This window comes from Morus notabilis, unplaced genomic scaffold, assembly GCF_000414095.1.
Source record: "Morus notabilis unplaced genomic scaffold, ASM41409v2 Scaffold406, whole genome shotgun sequence".
Taxonomy (NCBI): domain Eukaryota; kingdom Viridiplantae; phylum Streptophyta; class Magnoliopsida; order Rosales; family Moraceae; genus Morus; species Morus notabilis.
The window spans coordinates 478,517-500,747 of record NW_010364333.1 but is presented as its reverse complement, the minus strand read 5'-3'; the positions used below and the strand labels follow the sequence as shown (position 1 = coordinate 500,747).

General features: G+C 37.9%; 1 protein-coding gene across 1 annotated transcript; it reads right to left on the bottom strand.

Moving 5' to 3' along the window:
- Window positions 1-743: 743 nt before the first annotated feature.
- Window positions 744-20,813, bottom strand: LOC21401817 (TLD domain-containing protein 1). The gene is made up of 8 exons (XM_010106502.2): window positions 20,708-20,813; window positions 20,513-20,615; window positions 20,277-20,381; window positions 20,049-20,134; window positions 18,982-19,202; window positions 2,909-3,098; window positions 1,696-1,879; window positions 744-1,572 (listed from the first exon to the last, which is right to left on the bottom strand). The coding sequence occupies exons 1-8, from the start codon at window positions 20,764-20,766 to the stop codon at window positions 1,267-1,269; spliced, it is 1,254 nt and encodes a 417-aa protein (XP_010104804.2). The 5' UTR covers window positions 20,767-20,813; the 3' UTR covers window positions 744-1,266.
- Between the last annotated feature and the right edge of the window lie 1,418 nt (window positions 20,814-22,231).

The window sequence follows — 22,231 nt, the reverse complement described above, 5'->3', positions numbered from 1 at the left end:
ATTTAATTAACCTTTAGGGGGCGTTTGGTATGGGGTAATTATAGGGGTGGGAATGGAAATCTTTCAGATTTCCATATTTGGTATATTTATTAGACTTTTTTAAAACTCAGAAAAGTGAAGCCCATGAGTTTCACATTACCACATTTTGGGGTAATTCTAAACCCAGAATGTTGTGAATTAAAAAAAATATTTTTTATAGTAATAATAATAATAATAATAATTATTATTATTATTATTATTCATTTAAAAAATATTTTTTTTAATTCACAACATTCCCATGCACAACCAAATACAGTAATGTAATATTCCTAGGAATTTGAGAAAGATTCATGTATGAAACCAAACACAATAATGTATTATTCCTAGGAATCATATTACCCTCCATCACTTTCCCGGGAATATGATTCCTACTGATTCCTGCATACCAAACACCCCCTTAATGAAATGTCATGTCAACATATCTGTTAGAGATATACACAGACTTAGACGAAAGGACGCTTTGAACCATTTTAGTTTTGTTCATTTCACTAATTCGAGTTTTCAATTTAAATTTTGCTACAGTTAAAAGTTCTCACAAAGAGTCGCATCTAATTTTTTCCTGCTATAATTAAAAACTATCACATAAAATCACATTTCAATTGAAATTAAAACCTCGAATCAAACTGAAGACCTTTATATATCAAGAGGTGTTTTAAACTGTTTTAAAAAATCAAGAAACACTTTGATACATATACATAGTTCGGAGGTAATTATGAAAATAATTCTTTATTAATATTCCAAATATACCAACAATACGAGTGACTAAGCGTAAGCAAATTCATGCCAAGTTTGACTAAAATGTACAACACTTCTTCGAATTCACACAATATTGGCAACAAAGTGGGCAGGCTCACACAAGGATGCAACTAGGCATCCTACGTCCCGTCATAGGTTCGAGTCACAACCTAAAAATTTGAATTTGAGATCGTATTTTCCACTCAAATCTGTTAAAAGAACACCCATTCAAGCCAACATTTAGAGCATGTTTTGTAGGAAGAGAGAAGTGAGGAGATTGGTGTAAGGATTTGGTTTCATCGTTGTTTGGTAGAAAAGAAAAGAGAGAGTGAATTGGATGAGAAATTTATAATCCATTAGATAGAGAGAGAGAAAGAGAGAGAATTGCCAAACACAATAAGAGTAAGGTTTTCGTCATTTCTCTTCATTTTCGTTACCCAAGTCATACACCTATTTTCTTTCCCTCTTACCAAACATTGCTAAATCTCCATGTCACTCGCTTGAATTCGCAAGGCCAACCAAGTTTAGCATGTGGCGATCCTCTTTGAATCTCTCCAACACACTGCCTTTAAGAGCTTCATGTTTGTCTTGCTCTGCTCGATGTGAGACAACTCCCCAGCATTCTATTACTTCTGGGTGTATTCTGTTGGTCTTTGAGAGGCAAGGGCTGCCAAATGTGGTGCACGAGAATGTGTGGCCCTGGTCAAAACTCGCCGAGAGGAAAAGACCAAAGTGATTTGCTTGTCCGCCAAAGCCGATCCCATTCGGGATGTTGTCCGAACTGAAATTCACGGCACACTGCCAATTCGCAGAAGAATGATATCAAACACAACCAAGTCTCGAATTTTTTCAACTCATGATACAACGAAATGTAATCGATTCTTCTTTATTGGCTGAGAAGAGTAGAAAATGCGAGCTTACCCATTGTAGATTAGTGTTTGCCCCAGTAGGCCTGAATAAAGCCACTTGCGGATAGAGTTGGAAGAGGAAACATTTCATGTCTCCATAGAAATCGCCATGTCTCTCCCAAGGCTGAGAGGCGTAACCTCCGTATAAATAGCCTTCTTTATCCTTTATAATCAGTACTGTTGGCCCTTCATCATTTCTGCAGTTCAATTGAACAATTACCCATTTGGCTCCTACTTGAAAATTAGTTGCAGCAACTAGAAATTTGTAGTATAAACAAAAGTAACCTTTAGCATTTATGATATCCTCAATGGTGCACAAACTAGAATAAGATGATGGTCTTAATTCTCGGTATTGACCGTATATTGATCAGCAAAAAAAGTCCAACAAAATTTACGATAATCAAAGCATAGCAGGGAAAACATAAGCCTAGAGCACTTAATTCAAGAATCAGCATATATCAAGGGCCCGTTTGGTTCATGCATTCAAACCAGTGATTCTTGATTCTAGCATTTGAAATTCTAATATTTTGTGAGAGGAAAACACTGTAGCAAAATCAAAACCATGAGTTTAAACGCAAGAAACAAACAGGCCCCAAAATATTTGTTGACTCCGTTCATGGTTGTGGGTAAGAAAATGATAACACAACAGAAACAGGTTTCAGATGAAATATTATTGGACGCATCATAATGGCTGTAGCCAACCAGAAGTTAGCATTGTGAAGAAAAGCTTCACTAATACATTTTATATCGCCTAATGTAGATTAATCACCCACAGGACATGCATATCTATCACATTCCACAAGACATGCATATCTCTATTGGTTAGATGGGAATGAATGGGAACCAATTCTCTCGCGAGCGAGTTCGACTTCGAGGAGTTATAGTCCCTAAGTAGCAGGAACAAGGTTTATGTAGGATTATTCTTACAAGGAATGAACATTCCAGGAGAGCGAAACCAACTGGGGGGAAGGAAAGGCAATGAATAATGAATAGGAAAGGAAATATGATTTAGGACTAATTCTTGGGGTTCCAGCGAGAGGCCTAATGGAATTACTGCTCTTAGCAAGAATGTGAGTTCTCTCTCCCTCCTCGTATTTGTTATATGGCCTACTCAACAGTCTACATTGGTACGCAATTACCGTAAGCTATTGAAATATCTCGTATAAGCAAACGGGAAAAAGTATAAACTCCAAATGCATAGATATAAAATAAAGCATGTTACTCACGATATGTTGCCCAAAAATGTGTTGAAACTCAGACCATTAAATGAACTATGATACAAAAGTTTCCATTCCTCCAGCTCATGCTGTGCAAGTGCTCCTCCTATATGCCAAGCAAATTCCTTTCTCAATAGCATCATAGTAGAATCTATATTGTCCCAATGTAGTAGACGAGGAACTTGACAATGTGGTCTCCCTGCACAAAAATATCCAACACAAAAGCTGAAGCTACCTGCTAATTTCTAATCGGTTAACAGTTAAACACTATTATAGTAGCAAGCAAAAATTGAGATAATGTTGCTATCTTAGTGATGCATGAGGTTTTGTGAAGTATTCCTTCATTTTGTCGCTTCTTTAAGTTCATTCCATGTCGTTTTTTGTGTTGGGATTGTTTAAATATAATATATAATAATTTGTTAAGTTTTATCACATATAAAAGCGCCTTGCATTTTGTGCATTTAAGAGATAGCAATTTCCAGCAAGCAGGGCGCCGTGGCACTGAGTTTGGACGCTGCGGCGTTGGAATGGGTGTATACAATTTCTAGCAAGCAGGGCGCTGCAGCGCTGAGTTTGGGCACCGCGGCGCTGGAATGGGCGCTGCAGCGCCAGTGATGGGCGCTGCAGCGCTCGGGCTTGCGCGGACAGTTTCTGGTTTGCCAGAAACTGGCACTGCAGCGCTGTAACGATCAGACACGTTTTTTGAATCTTGAACTGACACCAATTCAAATGGAAAAAGTGTCTTTTCAAGTTTGGTTGTGCCTGTACGTATTAGTGTGATAAAAAACTATAAAAGAACAAGAATTGCTGATAAATTATGAGAAATAATTCTCTACAATTATTCTCTCTTCTTATTAAAAATTTCTAGAAATTCTAAGAGTTCTTGTGTTCTTAGTGTTGTTGTCATTTTGCTTGTAATTAACAACTTGAAGGCTTGTCATATTCTGCGAGCGATTTGCCAAGAAACTGAAGCAATCTCTAACAAGAGAGGGCAAATTACGCTTTAAGGAAAGCGTACTTTCTACGTGTTTCAAGTCTCCTTTCCCTCAAGATTTCTAACAATATATCCCCCACTTGTTTAAACATAATATTGAAGAATTCTATCTAGAAACTGTATCTATGCATAAAATAAAATATCTTTCGATTTGAATTTTACCTTAGTGTAAGTTTCACAAATGTATATCGGAATTCCAAGTAGCCTAAGGCTTTGAACCAATTATTCCTTATGATAATACTGGTGAATCCACACACATAAATATATTAGTGTTCAAGTATTCTACACAACACTTGCTTTGCACTCTTCATGGCCTTGTGCAATCCGGTGATAAGGCTGATAAACCGTTGCTTAGACAGGTTTATGTTAGGAAAGAGAAGAGGGAATGACGGGGAGTTAGGGGTGTGTCATTAGTAGTTAGTTAGCTGAGAAGTGTATATTGCGGGGAGGTACAGGGGATTGTCGTGAGGAAGGAAGAGAAGGGAATAAATAGGCAAGAGGTGGGATTAGAGAGTTAGGAAATTACTGGAGTCTGTTTGGGAAGTCTTGGCTAAGGCTGAGCAAGGGTGTCTGAGAGTATTGGTAGAATAGTTTGTAATTCGTTATATTAATCAATAAAGATTTACATTTTCATTATTCTTGATTCATTTCTGTGGGAAACAATACTCTGTTCTTATCATTTTGGCATCAGAGCATTGATTCTGGGCTATAGTGGCGGCTAGGAAAACTGATGAAAGGTTCAAATTGGTGGAGAAGGAGATCAAGGAAGTTAGGGTTTCCATGGAAAAGGGGATTGGCGAGATGGAGAAAGGGCTCGGGGAGGTTAGGGTGGAATTATCACAAAATAGGTCGGATCTGTCCAAGATTCGCCGGCTTATGGAGGAACAGGTGAAACTTCTGTCGGCATCAGCTTCGGCGCCGGAGAAGATGGTCGCCCAAACGACCACGACCGAGGTGGATCGCGGGGTGAATTGCGCCGGAGAAGGCCGCGAGGTGAATCGCGCTGGAGATCGCGAGCCGAATAGCGCCGGATAAGACCGCGAGGCGAATCGCGACGGAGATCGTTTAGCGATTCGCGCCGGGGAAGTTCATGAGACGAATCGCGCCGGAGATCGCGTGGAGATACGCGCCGGAGAGGAACGGTCGGTTAACCCTAGGGTTTTGCAGAACATGCTGTGTCCAGTGGGGGACACTGGGTGGCGCGAGCAAGGCGTAGATCGGGCGGCAGATTTAAGGATTCCACAGAATCCTGGTCGCGATGGGAGGGAGGATTGGCGCGGGTTTGCTAGGGGGGCTCCGTTGGGTACCCAAGGGAAGAATTGGAATGGACATCGAGGTGAGGGGCATGGGTTTTTCATGGAAGGGGACAAACGGCGGGATGGGTCAAGCGGCCCTGTTCACCGAGGAGTGGAAAGGGGAAGAAACCCTAACGTTGGAGAACGGTATAGAGAAGGTTGGGAGGGCAGAGGTGTCTTGGAGGAGTTGCCGGTGAATGAGGATTGGGCGGCTCTTCGTCGACGGCAGGTGGAGTGTCCCATCCTTGGCGGAGATGATCCCGATGGCTGGATATTCTGCATGGAGCAATTTTTCTCATCAACCGTTGCTCGGAAAGAGAAAAACTTAGTACCTTGGGAATATCCTTGGAGGGAGATGCCCTGTCTTGGTTCCAATGGCAGAATGGCCGTAGACCTTTCCATAGATGGCCAGAGTTTAGGGTGGCGTTGCTGCAGCGCTTTTGTTCTTCGCAGGAGGGCAATCTTTGCGAGAGGTTCTTGGCGATACGGCAAGTAGGTACGGTGGCTGAATATCACAGGCAATTTGAAGTTTCAGCAACCCCACTACGGGATGTGCCGGAAGAGGTTTTGGAAGGAATTTTCGTGAATGGGCTAAAGGCACAGGTTCGGGCTGAAGTGAGGCTCTTGAAACGGGTTGGGTTAGGGGAAATCATGGAGATTGCTCAAAGAATTGAAGAAAAAAATGATTTGCCGCGTCGAGAAGGGGCGGCGGAAACAAGGTTTTCCAGACCACAATTCCTTAGTGCTCAAAGGGCTGAGTCTTCACCAACTCTTGTTCGGACGATGCCGGTGGTAGAACAACCACAGCGAGCTCCTGCTACGGTAGAGAAAATAGCAACTCAAAGGCGGGATTTTCCATTTCGTAAGTTGTTGGATTCTGAGTTGCAGGAGAAGAGAGATAAGGGGTTGTGTTTTAGGTGCGATGAGAAGTTCACCTTTGGTCATCGTTGTAAGAAGAAGGAGCTTCGGATAATGCTCGTTAGCGATGAGGACGCAGCCGAGTGCGAAGAGGACGACCTAGTTTTGCCAAGTTCAGAATGGGAGGAGGGGTAGCTGGAACTCATTGAGTTGTCCTTAAATTCAGTGGTAGGACTCTCGACACCAAAGACTATGAAGCTTTGAGGCACAATTGCTCGGCAAGAGGTAATTGTTCTAATTGATTCCGGTGCAACCCATAATTTCATTTCCTTGAGTCTTGTGGAGAGGTTGTCGATTCCGATTGCGCCCATTGCAGGTTTTGGGGTACAACTAGGAATGGGAGAATCGGTTAAAGGAAAAGGAATTTGTAGGGAGGTAGCATTGAATTTAGCACATTTGACCATAGTGGAAAATTTTTTGCCACTGGAATTGGGAGGAGTGGATGTTATTTTGGGCATGCAATGGTTAGAAACATTGGGTGGAGTGCATGTGAATTGGAAGTCTCAGGTAATGAAATTCAAAGTGAGGGGAGAAGCGGTTTCCTTGAGGGGAGACATGAGTCTTTCCACCACGATGGTTTCCCTTAAGGCCATGGTTAGGACCATTAAGCATGAGGGCCATGGCATCTATTTAGAATTGAATGCTTTGGATGCCAACAAGGAACCGGATCTGGGCGCAAGGGTGGAACTGGATCAACAATTTCAAGGGCAGATTAGTGAAGTCTTGCAGCGCCATTCGAGGGTTTTACACATGCCTGAGGGACTCCCTCCCCAAAGAATGCGTGATCATCGCATTATCCTTCAAGAGGGGACCGCTCCTATTAGTGTCCGGCCCTATAAGTATCCTCACTTCCAAAAGAATGAGATTGAAAAGTTGGTATGGGAGATGCTTTCGGCTGGTACCATACAGCTGAGTAGCAGTCCATTTTCAAGTCCAGTTCTCCTAGTTAAAAAAAAAGATGGTAGTTGGCGTTTTTGTGTTGATTACCGGGCACTTAACAAGGCTACAGTTCCCGACAAGTTTCCCATCCCAATTATAGAAGAGCTTTTGGACGAATTGAGTGGGGCCACCATCTTTACTAAATTGGATTTAAAATCCGGTTACCACCAAATTCGGATGTGCAAGGAGGATATTCTAAAAACGGCCTTCCGAACGCATGAGGGTCACTACGAATTTTTGGTTATGCCCTTTGGGTTAACCAACGCCCCGGCCACCTTCCAATCTCTCATGAATAAGGTATTGAAACCTTTTTTGCGGAAATTTGTGTTGGTATTTTGTGATGACATTTTGGTTTATAGTAGATCTCTTGAGGACCATGTCAACCATTTGGATGTAGTTTTGTCTGCCTTAGAGGACAACCACTTATATGTGAACCAAAAGAAGTGCACTTTTGCTAGTAGTCAATTGGAATATTTGGGCCACATTGTGTCTGGAAAAGGGGTTTCGGCTGATGCTAGTAAGATTCAAACAATGCTAGATTGGCCCACCCCACATTCTATCAAGGAGCTGCAGGGCTTTCTGGGGTTGACCGGGTATTATCGGCGCTTTGTGTCGGGATATGGGCACCTTGCTTGGCCGCTGACGCAGCAACTAAAGAAGGATAATTTTAATTGGACTAGGGAAGCTGAAGACGCCTTTCGGGAATTAAAGTTGGCCATGACTACAGTTCTAGTTTTGGCACTGCCGGATTTTTCCCAGCCATTCGTAGTGGAATCAGATGCTTCGGGGTTTGGGATTGGCGCGGTCTTGATGCAACATCAGCGACCCATTGCCTATTTCAGTCAAGTGTTGTCATCTCGCGCGCGTACAAAATCTGTTTATGAGCGTGAGCTCATGGTAGTGGTCCTCGCCATCAAGAAATGGCACCATTATTTACTGGGGCGCCATTTCATTGTGCGTACGGACCAAAGGAGCCTTAAGTTTTTGCTAGAGTAGAGACTGGTCAATGAGGACCACCAGAAATGGTTGTGCAAATTGTTGGGCTACGATTTTGAGATTCAGTACAAGTCTAGATCTGAAAATCAGGTGGCTGATGCACTGTCTAGGCAGTCTTCTAGGTTGGAGTTGGTGCACCTCGCCACTTCGGCAATTTATGATGGGGCTGAGATTTGTTAACAAATTCAACAGGATCCCCGGTTGGCTTCGATTCGGGCTGCTCTCTGTGCTAAATCCGCAACGGTGAAAGGGTTTTCCTTGTGCAATGGCATGTTGCTGTACAAGGGTCGTGTTGTCCTGCCTCGGCAATCTCCTCTCATACCGGTCCTCTTGACAGAGTTTCACAGCAGCAAGATTGGGGGACATTCTGGAGTCCTAAAGACGTTTAAAAGGTTGTCTTCAGAGTTTTTTTGGTATGGCATGAAATGGGATGTGGTCTCCCTGGTGGCCGCTTGTCAAGTTTGTCAACAGAACAAGGCTTCCACCTTGTCTGCAGGGGGGTTATTGCAGCCTTTGCCTCTTCCGAATCAGGTGTGGGATGATATCTCTATGGATTTTGTGGAAGGCTTTCCAAAGTCGGCAGGGAATGACTCTATTTTAGTGATTGTTGGCCGGCTGAGTAAGTATGCTCACTTTTTGGCTCTCTGCCATCCTTTTTCTGCGAAGTCGGTGGCTGCTCTGTTTGTTAAAGAGGTGGTTCGGCTCCATGGGTTCCCTCGGACTATTGTCTCCAACCGCGACAAAGTTTTCCTCAGTCAATTCTGGAAAGAGCTTTTTAAACTACAGGGAACTTCCTTACATCACAGTACGGCTTACCATCCTCAATCGGACGGCCAAACGGAGGTGGTTAATGGATGCTTGGAAGCTTATTTACGTTGTTTTGTCTCAGGAAAACCTACCCACTAGTTTTCTCATCTTGCTTGGGCCGAATATTGGTATAATACGAGCTTCCATGTGTCTGCGGGAATGACTCATTTCCGGGCTTTGTATGGTCGTGATCCTCCCAAATTGTTACGCTTTGAGTTAGGCTCTACAGCTAATTCTTTGTTGGAGCAGCAAATGCAATCAAGGGATGCTATTTTGGATGAGCTTCAGGCACATTTGTTACAGGCACAGCAATCTATGAAATGGCAAGCGGATCTTAAGCGTAGGGATGTGTCTTTCGAGGTGGGAGACTTGGTGTTTCTGAAACTCAGGCCATATCGCCATCGTTCTTTAGCCAAGTTCTCCAATAAGAAGCTCTCTCCTCGGTTCTATGGTCCCTATAAGGTGGTTGCGCGTGTGGGCTCGGTGGCGTATCGTTTGCAACTGCCCGCGACTGCTAAAATTCACCTGGTTTTCCATGTTTCCCAGCTAAAGAAAGCCATTGGCCTGTCTGTGCCGACTCAGGAGGTTTCGCTCAGTCTAACCGCTGACATGGAGTTACGCGTCGAACCGGAGAGGTTGCTGGCCATTCGTTTTTCCCCGGTGACTGGGCAGTTGGAGGTTTTGCTTCAGTGGCGTCACTTGCCGGATTTTGAGGCTTCTTGGGAACTTTTCGATGTCATTCAACAACAGTTTCCTGAATTTCACCTTGAGGACAAGGTGACTTTTTTGGGGGGCGGAGTAGTTGATAAGGCTAATAAACCATTGCTTAGACAGGTTTATGTTAGGAAAGGGAAGAGGGAATGACGGGGAGTTAGGGGTGTGTCGTTAGTAGTTAGTTAGCTGAGAAGTGTATATTGCGGGGAGGTACAGGGGATTGTCGTGAGGAAGGATGAGAAGGGAATTAAATAGGCAAGAGGTGGGATTAGAGAGTTAAGAAATTACTGGAGTCTGTTTGGGAAGTTTTGGCTAAGGCTGAGCAAGGGTGTGTTAGAGTATTGGTAGAATAGTTTGTAATTCGTTCTGTTAATCAATAAAGATTACATTTTCATTCTTCTTGATTCATTTCTGTGGGAAACAATACTCTGTTATTATCATCCTGATTCATAAACTTTTCAAAGAGAAACTCCAACTCTTCTTTGAGACCGCACGACCTCTAAGTTTACATAGGTGAAGTTCTTCCAGTATCTTTGTTACTCTTAAGATACTTATTCTTAAAATTGAACTTCATTAAGAGTTAATCTTAACTCATCCCTCATACAGTAACAACCAGCACTAAAATTCTCTTTGGGCTTGTTAGTTAGTGTTGAAACTCTCCAGTTATCAATGATTTGTTATTACCCATTAAATCTAAAATTACTCATTTCGTAATGTTGGATTGGGTTGCCATCATTGATGGATTTTAATCCAGGAGTTTTAACCCCATCCAATTGGATGTCGTTCTTACTAAATCTCTTGAAAGAGCTTTAGTAAAAAGATCTGCCAAATTTTCAATGGACTTCACATATGTAAGAGAAATTATTCCATCTTTGATTAATTTCCTTACATAATCATGTCTAAGACTCATATGTCTTGACTTTCTATTGTGTATTTCACTATATGCTCGAGCTAAAGTGGCTTGACTATCACAATGTATTAATATTGCTGATACATCCTTCATAGTCAATGGAATCTCCAACAATAGGTCCCTTAACTACTCTGCTTCATTCACAGCTGCTGCTAATGCAACAAATTCTGACTCCATAGTTGAGTGTGCTATACATGTCTATTTCTTGGATTTCTAAGAAATAACACCTCCTCCCAAAGTGAACACCCAACCAGTCGTTGATTTTGTTATCTCCAATACTTGATATCTAGGTTGCATCTGTATATCCTTTTAGAACAACATGGAATTTTAAATATTGGAGACCTAAGTTTTTAGTTTTCATTAAATAACTTAAAACTCTACCAATGGCCTTCCAATGTTTAACATTTGGATTGCTAGTAAATCTACTCAATTTACTAAACAGCAAATGTTATATCAAGTCTTGTGCACTGCACTGCATACATAAGACAACTAATAGCACTTGCATACTCAAGTTGAGCCACTGCTCTTCCATTATTCTTAAAAAGTTTTACACTAGAATCAAATGGAGTACTGGCTTCATTTATCTTTAAGTGACTGAACTTTTTCAACACTTTCTCAATATAGTGTGATTGGGTTAGAGTGTAACCCTCACAATTCAGTCTAACTTTGATACCCAGTATTGTATCCACTTGACCAAGATCTTTCATCATGAATGTGGATGATAGAAACCTCTTTATTTCTTCTATGCCTTTCATATCATTGCTCACAATTAGCATGTCATCAACATAAAGACATACAAAGATAATACATTTATCACACACTTTTATATATAAGTATTTATCCGAAGTATTATGAACAAAACCATTTGAAAGTATAGCTGAATCAAACTTTTCATGCCATTATTTTAGTGCTTGTTTCAATCCATACAATGATTTTATAAGTTTACACACTTTATGTTCATTTCCTGGTAGAACAAAACCTTCCGGTTGTTCCATATAAACCTCCTTATCGAGATCACAATTTAAGAATGTCGTCTTGACATCCATTTGATGAACATAAAGACTATGGATTGACGCCAATGCAAACAATATCCTAATAGTTGTTATTCTTGCCACAGGTGCATATGTATTAAAATAGTCAATTCCTTTTTTGGTCGATACCCTTTGGTTACCAATCTATCCTTAAAAGTGTTTAAAGTACTATCGGTAAGATGCTTTCTCCTAAACACCCATTTACAACCAATAGGTTTGGAACTTGGTAGCAAATCGACAAACTCCCAAATGTGGTTTGTCATTATTGAATTCATCTCATCATTGATAGTATCCTTCCAAAAAATTGAATCTCTAGAAGCCATCGCTTTTTTAAAAGTTTTGAGATCATCCTTCACTTGTAAAATCATAGGAATTTTCCTAGTGACATTACACCTACTTCCTTCTACTAAGTAAAAGGAAATAAATTGAGAATCAAGCTCATCCGATCCCAAACTTTTCTCTTTACGGATTCTCTTGCTTCTTCTTGGCTCAATTTGATGTTCAATGATCTTTGAAGACGTCTCCTCACGAGATTCTTCGTATGTAGAACTTTGAGAATTGTCCTTATTCGCCAACAAATCTTCAAAGAATTCTACATCTCTTGATTCAATTATCACATTAGACTCTAAGTTCAAGAGTCTATGTGTCTTGCTATTTACCGCATAACCTACAAAGGCACATCTAATCCCTCTAGTACCTAGCTTCATCCTTTTAGGATCGGTGTTAGTGTTGAAACTTCGGGCGGCGGGCATGCCCGAAGCTTGAAAATTTTTAGGCACGGCGGGCAGGCACCATTTGCCGCGCATCTGACCATTTTATCCGGGCTCGGGCTCGGACAGCCCGAGAAAAAACCATTCCCGGCAGCCCACCGCCGGTGGAGAAGTCGAGACCGCCGTCCGCCGATTTTTTTTAATTTTCCCACGTAATCCGATTTTGCCCGAATTTTAAACACAACGGCTCTTTATTGCCCGACCCGACCGGCGCCCGACCCCAACGGCTCTTTTTCTTACTGTTGCCCGAACCCGACCGTTGCCCGAACCCGACCCGACCGCCCGAAAGTGTGTTACCGTTGGAATCGAATTTGAGGGAAAAAAAAAATTTTCAAGCCAAAAAATTTCCTATAAATACCATTCCCCCAACCATTTTCCTCATCTAAAAACTCTCATCCTTTCTTAATTTCTCTCAATCTCTCATAATCTCTCTCAAATCTCTTTTAATCTCGCTTAAATCTCTCTCGATCTCTCTTAATCTCTCTCAAATCGCTCTCAATCTCTCTTATTTTTCATAATGACTTCTTCTAGTTATCGTGGTGATATTCCTAGTGATACCTAATTCAACATCGAAGAATGGCAATTTCTTAATGTTTTTCAAACGCAGAAATCGCAAACTATAGAAAGAGTTGCTGAGAACACTGCAAATCCGAACCCTGGTTGACGTACTAGAGGTCGTGGACGTAATGGTGGTGGCCGTGGAGACGAGGCAAGCGGAAGTGCTAGTGCAAGTGTTGCAAGTTCTAAGAAGAAATGTAAGCACACCTCAACAGTTTGGGAGCACTTCAACAAATTCGAGTAGGTCAACAATAACAGTAATATTAAATATATAGCTCAATGTAAATATTGTGGTGATAAATTACAAGGTAACACTATTCACGGCACTACACACTTGAGAAGACACTCTGAAAAGTGTTTTTGAAAGCAAGGAGGCGGACCCGATCTCCGCCAAACACAATTATCGTTTGACTGCCACACCGGCGGTCTAACCACTTGAAAATACGATCCGCAAGTCGATCGTATAGAAATGACACGATTAGTAGTCACATTAAATCAACCACTTAGTTTTATCGAACAAAGGAATTGACAGTATTATATTAAAATTGTACATAATCATAATGCACAATTTTTTTCAAGAATTACTCTTAGAAAAGATGTAATAAAATTATATAAACAAGAAAATGAATCATTAATCAATCTTTTATACTCTACTAATGGTTGCGTTGCGTTAACGGCGGATATTTGGTCCGCCGTTGTCAACAAAGATTATTTAACTGTAACCGGATATTATTATAAAAGTTTTGATTTAAATAAGAGAATATTAAATTTTAAACGTGTTATAGGATCACATATCGCCAATTTAATATATAATACAATTTTATCTGTCATTGATAAATATAATTTAAGAGATAGAGTAATGGCTGATAATACTACTACAAATACTAAAACAATAGAACTTTTTGAAAATAATTTAAGTTTATTCGGTAATAATGATATATTTCACCAACGTTGTGTATGTCATATAATTAATTTAATAGTAAAATCCGGTTTAAAATCAATGTCAGATCATATTAAAAGAATTATAAATAACATTACTTGAATTCAAGATAATAATTAAAGAATACAAGATTGGTTTAGGTTTATACAAGCATGTAATCAAAATCCTAGAGCATTAGCCTTAGATATGCCCGTAAGATGGAACTCCACATATATAATACTTAAACAATGCATCCCCTACAAAGATGCTATAACAAACTATGTTAGTGGAAAATTAAGACCAAGATTTATAGATGAAACTGATTGACAAATTGCCGAACTCTTGTTTAACTTTTTAGGTAGATTTCACGAAATTACTTTAAAGCTTAGTGAAACTTATTACCTGTTAGGAACCTAATATTTAGAAGTCTTTTTCAATAGTCTTTAAGGAGAGTATAAATAGGGGGTATAGTAGCTAGGGAGGGGATAATCAGATTTGTAGAGTGTGTTAGTGCTGTGTACTATTTTGGAGGTCGGGGGTCCTCGAAACCGCCCATCTATCTTGTAATTTTTCATTTCTAGTATTGTTAATAAAGCATAGATTTTCAGGATCCTAACATTACCTAACGTCACCATTAGCGTTAGGAGAACTTTTAATAATGTCTATTTTATTTAGTGAATTTAGGACACACGAGGTTTTAAGAGTTCCTATCGCTTCTATGAAAAATAAGTTTAAAAAATATTGGTCTAAATTACCAATGTTGTATGGTTTCAGTGTTATTTTCGATCTTAGATTAAAATTAGATAGTTTAGAAAATGGATTAGATAATTTATGTGACTTTTTAGATATCGACACTATTGACCAATTTCCTATTATAAAATAAAAAATATTATCTCTCTATAGCTCTTATGAAAGTAGGTTTAGAAACACAGCTCGTCTAGAACAACCGCAACAACGAGACGACAATCTGCATTCATTCTTGAATATTTTCAAGTTATCTAAAAAGAAGAAGACGACGATGATGACTTAATGTCAAGAAGAATCTGGGAGTGGATCTTCATCAAGAGGTGGCAGCAACAGCGACGGCTTCAACGAGTTAATGGCGTACCTGAGTGAGGGCTTAATTATAGATAATAGTGAAATGTTTGATTTGGTTTAGTGGTGGAGGGCACGAGCATTAACTTGGCCGATCCTAACTCGATTGGCAATAGATATTTTTTCGATCTCAGTCTCTACTGTTGCAGCCGAACAAGCATTCAGTACAACTTGCCGAATACTTGAAGAACGGAAAAACACATTGCAACAAGATATTGTTGAAGCTTTGGTGTGAATCAAGAATTGGGATCGTTCCGACCAATGCTTACACGATACAATTTCACCGGCAAACCAAGAATGGATCGATGATTTTAATAGATTAACTTTTAATTTTCAAAACGATCCATCTGCTTCAAATTAAATTCTATTATTGTAATTTGTAAATATTTATTTACTTTGTACAGTATTATTGTAATCTTATATAGATTTTATAAGTTCGTCAAATTTGTAATTCGTCCCACAATGATTACTCTTTTTTCCTTATCAAGATTTTATCCCAACTGAATTTTTCTTGGTAAAGTTTTTAACGAGACAATCATGAATTATAAATTTAAAAATTAATAAATAAATAAATTTTTTATATAGTTCGTGTTCATTTCGAATTTCAAATTGTAATATATATATATATAATATAAAAACTATTTAAAAATTCAGACAACTTGGTCGGGCTTGGGCAGCCCGACCGGACACGAGCAGCCAAAGGCTGCCCGAAGCCCATCCAAGTAGTTATTCAGGTCAGGTCGGGTCGGGCAGTCCGAAAATTCGGGCAGGGTGGGCTCGGTCATGGGTAAAAATTCAGAATTTTCGTTGGTTGCGGGTGGCCCGTCCAAAATTTCAGCACTAATCGGTGTTCTTGTAATAAGTAAGACACCCTACACTTTGAAATACCATATATTGGGTTTTCTTCCTCTCCATAACTCATATGGAGATGTTTTATTTTTCTTAAAATGAATTTTATTAAGAATATGACATGCACTAAGAAGGGCTTCACCCCACAAATTAAATGACAACTCAAAATGCAATAACATAGCATTAATCATCTCAAGAAAAATTCGATTTTTCCTCTCAGTTAAACCAGTTTGTTCAGGTGTTCTAGGTGCAGAACATTCATGTATAATGCCATTTTCTTCACAAAATGTATTAAAATCATTTGGAAAGTACTCACATCTTCTATAACTCCTAAGAATTTTAATTTTCCTTCTCAATTGATTTTCCACTTCCGCTTTAATTTTCCTTAAATACATTAAAAACTTCATCTTTATGTTTCAATGAAATAACGATTACCACCTCTTGTAATCATTCCATTTATTCACAAATATCAGAATGTATTAATTCTAATAATTGTGAATTTCTTTCAACACTATGAAACGGTTTATTTATCATTTTAGATTTAACACATATTTCACATTTTTTAAAATTATCAACATCACAATTGAATAATCCACACTTGATCATTCTTTTTCATAGTTGATATACCAATATGTGCTAATCTACCATGCCACAAAGAAACAGAATCAACCATATAAGCGAAATCAACATTTTTATTAATAGAATTGTCAATAGTACATAATTTGACCATTCCCTCACTAGAATAGCATTTTTCAACAAAAGAACCATTTTGGGACAAGATTAACTTGCCCAACTCATACACAGCCTTAATCCCAGGTTTACCCAAAAGATCCCCACTAGTTAGATTTCTATTCATATCGGGTACATAAAGTACATTGGCTAGAGTGATTTTCTTCTTAGAAGTAAATGCAAGTTCCACACTCCCTTTGCCAAGCACTTTGGAACGGACTTCATTCCCCATTTGAATCTCGTCCGACACTCACCTCTTGGAAAGTTTTGAATATAGATCTATCATAGTTAACATGAACGGTAGCACAAGCGTCATACTACCATCCGGGAACCTTGCCTTGTATCGCATTGATTTAATCGCTAGGCTTCTTTTTGTAGCGGCAATCTCTTGCATAGTGTCTCGCTTTGTCACACACAAAGCATGCTCCCTTGGGTTTCTTGTTGGCTTGTGTCTTTTTGAATTTGTCTTGATTCTTTTTAGGACTCAAATTCTTGTTCTTGTTGGTTTGTGAGGGCTTAGTCACGGCATTGGCTTTGGAAATACCCTCATAAGAATTTTCATTCTTATCTCTTGCCCTTGACTCCTCTTCGATCTGAAAATGTTTTTGTATGTGCTCCAATGAAAAATCTTCGGAACTATGCAAAATCTTCTTTATATATCCTTTCCAAGTAGAAGACAATTTAGCAATAATTGCTCCTATTTGAAATGATTCAGGAAGTTCGATTTTCACAGCCATCAACTTATTGACAATTACTTGCAATTCATGCACTTGTAGTAAAATTGGTTTATCATCAAAAAATTTAAAATCAAAATACTTTGAAAGTAAGAATTTCTTGGTACCTTCCTCTTCCGCTTTGTATTTGAACTCCAATGCGTTCCATATCTCTTTTGCAGAAGATGTATTGGTGCAGAGATCATAGAGACGATCGGAGAGAGCATTGAGAATGTGGCCACGGCATATCAACTCATCCTCCTCCCGTTTCTTTCGTTCCGCCTTCAACGTTTCAGTGTCATCATCGGTTGGTTTGGAAATAGGCTCCAAATCCGGACTCAATACGTAGAAGATATTCAATGCAGTCAAGAGAAACTTCAATTTGTCCTACCACCTTGTAAAGTTAGTCCCATCAAAACGATCCAATTTAACCAAGTCCTGGTTCATCAATTTGATAGTGACAACGGTAGTTTCGGTCTCCATTACAGAAAAATTACGCTTTAAGATTGTTAGAAATCTTGAGGGAAAGGAGACTTGAAACACGTAGAACGTATGCTTTCCTTAAAGCGTAATTTGCCCCCTCTTGTTAGAGATTGCTTCGGGTTCTCGTCAAATCACTCGCAGGATATGACAAGCCTTCAAGTTGTTAATCATAAGCAAAATGACAACACTAAGAACACAAGAACTCTTAGAATTTCTGGAAATTTTGAATAAGAAGAGAGAAGAATTGTAGAAAATTATTTCTCATAATTTATCAGCAATTCTTGTTCTTTTTATTGTTTTTTATCATACCAATACGTACAGGCACAACCAAACTTGAAAAGACACCTTTTCCATTTGAATTGGTGTCAATTCAAGTTTCAAAAAACGCGTCTGATCGTTACGGCACTGCAGCGGCAGTTTCTGGCACTGCAGCGCCCAGAAACTGTCCGCGTAAGCCCGAACGCTGCAGTGCCCATCACTGGAGCTGCAGCGCCCATTCTAGTGTCGCGGCGCCCAAACTCAACGCCGCGGCACCCTACTTGCTGGAAATTGTATACGCCCATTCCAAAGCCGCGGCGTCCAAACTCAGTGCCGCGGCGCCCTGCTTGCTGGAAATTGCTATCTCTTAAATGCACAGAATGCAAGGCGCTTTAATATGTGATAAAACTTAACAAATTCTTATATATTATATTTAAACAATCCCAACATTTTGTTCTAAGATTAGTGTCATTTTAGGTAGCTTTATAAGCTAAGTGACCTATCTGTAATAGGCAGTTTTGGAAAATTGAATATAGAATTGTAGTCCTGTTTTGGGATCTCGGGAATTTGAATATAGAATTGTAGTCCTGTTTTGGTATCTCGGGAATTTTTCTTTGATCGACCATCGATTTGGCTACTTCTTGTTAAGACTTCCTACGGCAATTACATTTAGATTAGTACAACTTTGAGAGCTCAGAGAGTCTGTTATGTGCTTGTTTGTACATGTGGACCACTTCAATTAATAATTAAGGCCTCGTTCACTTTGCGGATTCGAGTTTTCAATTCGAGTTGAGATGTGATACTTTCTGAGAGCTTTTTACTATAGCAGAAAATTTTAATGTGACATTTTCTGAGAGCTTTTTACTGTAGAAACCTAAAACTGAAAACTCGAATCGGTAGAATGAACGAGGCTTAAGGAGATAAAAAGCCCACCACACTGACTTGTTCTAACTTCTATGCTGCTTGATTATATCACAACGAATTATTTGCTTATCTTTGGCTTTCCTCAATACATATTTACAAGACAAACATGTATACCATACAAGAAAAACAAACAGCAAGTCAGGACTCAGAAGCAAAAATCTATGGAGCAGAGTAGAGTACCTGGATCCGGTGGCACCAATAAGCTTCCAAGGAACTTCCTAACTGAAGGGAGGATAGTGCACCAACTTCTAAACTCTTGAAAAGACATACATTCTTCGGTACCTTCATCATGCTTTGTGAAAACTGCAGAATCAAGAAATATGCCAACACTATCCTTGGATGAATTATCCCCTTTGAATATATGGTCAAAGATTGCAACCAAAACAGCTTCCAGGTCTGACCTGAAATTCCAAAGCCAGTGCACATAAATCATAAAAAGAGAGTAGAAATTAGCCGCGTACTCTATCGTTTAAGCAAACAACAAACAATAAAGGAAAAGGTTTCTCATACATGGTCCCCGAACTTTAAACCAAATCCACGTTGCTCCATGTCCTAAAACTAATCTGACTTAATATGACAAAATTAGTCCGTTTGTCAGCCAACTGTTAAAAAGTGATGGAAACGAACACCTGAGTCACGTGTGGAGGGTAGTTGGATTACTAAAGTGAGTTGTAAATGCCCTAGGAGCCCAATCAGACATCATAACACACATTTACAGGATGTTCTATATTAAGAACGAAATCTGAACATTCAGTTAATCCTGCCCTGAAAGCCACCGGAAAGGACTAATTTTGCCACAAGAAGATAGATTTAGGTCAGTTTTGAGACTTTCAAGAGTCAGGGACCAAAGTGAAAATTTGTTTAAAGTTTAAGGATCATTTTTGGGATTAACCCCAAAAGAAATTACCAGGATAAGTCCACCACCATGGACTAATTCTACTATATTTTCCACTATTTGAAACCAACAGAGCAGCAACAAACAATTAGTGCTCAGTTGCAGGTTTATCCATAAGCTACCAATAGTATATTCATCAATTCATGGATCAAATTCAATTGCTAACCCATCAAAGGTACAAATTCATATGAATTTAAAATTTAAAGGAACAATCTTGAACGCACATAAAATATTTCAAGTGCTCAAGCAAAATATAGGGAATATATATACAACCAGGTATAAGAACAACAGAGATTAGCTGTAGTTGTAATAGGCCAAAGTTGTAGTTACAAGGAAGACAACAGTATAATACCTTCCCAAAATGCCATCCCCATTTACGTCTAATAACAGATAGATAAATTCTTCAATCTCATCTTTGGTTCCCTTCTCATAAGTCCCCTACAATAAAGAAAAGCCAAGAACAAAGAACAAAATTTGAAATATTATTCTGTAATAAAAATGCCCATTTCGAGAACTTTGTCAAAATAAAAAAAAATTAAAAAAAAAAAGCCCCGGTTTCCTATTGAAGCCAGACTAATACCTTAGCAATAACAAGGTCTTCAAAGGTGAGTTGATGATCCTTGCGTTGCTGGGTAACTAAATCGAAAAGCCTTTCTCCGAGAGGACCATGAATTTCGAAATACGCCTGTAAGCGGCCACCAATAATAAAATAAAAATGTGCGTTTGCTCAATATAATTGAGTTGAGAATTATTACAAAAAGATTTTAAAAAAATTAAAATTGATAACAAAAAGCGAAGAGAGAGGAAGAAACCGACCTGGAAAACCGACGGAGATATGATTTTGCCATTGCTCTGCGATTGCGCAGATAGAGATTGGAAAAGGGACTTGAGGTCTTCCAGTTCCTTTTGAGTAAAAGCTCTTGAATAAGATTAATCAGTCAATCACTATCTTATACATTCCATAAATACATACATATATATAGAGAGAGATAGAGAGATAGAGAGAGAGACCTAGAAGCAGTAGTGAAGCGAGGATCGGTGGAAGTGCGAGGTGAGTGAGAATTGCCCATCTCCTTAATTTTCCCTTTCCTGGATCAGTTATGCATTGATTTGAGCTTTCGTCTCCAAACTGAAATGATTAATAGAAACATGTGGAAACATCACGTTGGAAGATTCAAATCATGTGATTTGAATCATTTTTTATTTACGTGAATTTTTTATAAGAAAAAATACTATAGCGAACCATGAATCATGATTCAAATCAAGGAACGAATCCCTTTACCAAACGGTTATAATACCGGTCTAGAATAATAGTACCTGCATTTTCAATGGGCAATACGTTAGGATGACTAACAAAGTAAAATTAATAAAATAACTTTCTTCATTTTTTATAAAAAATCATCACTTAATCATTTTTTATAAAAAATGATCATTTTACAAATAAAAATTTTTAAAAAGTTATTTTACTAATAAAACTTTTCTATTGAGTTATTTTTACAAAGTCCTCATTTTCAGTGGATAAAACTTGTTGATCGTTATGATACAACGTAGTGCGTTCGAAATTATTTTTTAATTCTTTTTAAAAATATTTTTGTACGTATTTAAAATACGAAAATAAAAATAATTTATAAATCGTCTTTGTTTAATAAAATTTTTAAAAACGGAAAAGAAAATAAAAAATAATTGATGCCTTTTAAATTATTTTTAAAAACGCTTATGAATGTTTTTTGAGGCATAAAAACGAAAACAGTTTTCAAATTGCGTTTGTTTAATAAAAATTTTGAAAACGGAAATGAAAACAAATGAGAATAATTTTTATGAAAAAAGTAGAAAACGATTGAAAGTTATTTTCTCCTTTTTTTTATTTTCTAGTATTTATCAATAAAATTATATTAAATAATTAATAATTAATTAATTATTAATAAAATAATAAATAATATAGTAATTAATTATTTAGTTAAAGATATATTGTCAAAATTTTAATTATATAACATATTAACAATAAAACAAGTAATAATTGATTATTAAATGATTAATTAATAATTAATATATCAATCATATTATAATTTATTAATTAGTAAATAGTTTGTAAATAAAAAATAAATAGTAATTACTTAATTAATAATTAATATTAAATTATAATTATCAATATGTAATATACTAATCAATAATACTTAATAATTGATAATTAGTAATTAATCATTATAAAAAGAATAATTACTAAAAGTTGGTCATGTGATACATCAAATAATAGATTATTAAATAAACATTAGTAATTAATTAACTAGTTATTTAATTATATAACTAAAAGTTAATAATTTAAGTAGTAAACGGAATATTCATAAATTATGTATAGACTAATTAATTACTTATAATCTAATAAACATGAGTACATTACTAAGTTAGTAATTACTTATAATTTAATTACTAATGTATTCATTAACGATAATTTATCCATTTTTATTATATTATTAATATATTAATTTTTATTTGCTAAATAATTATCAATTATAAATTACTTAATATATTAATTTA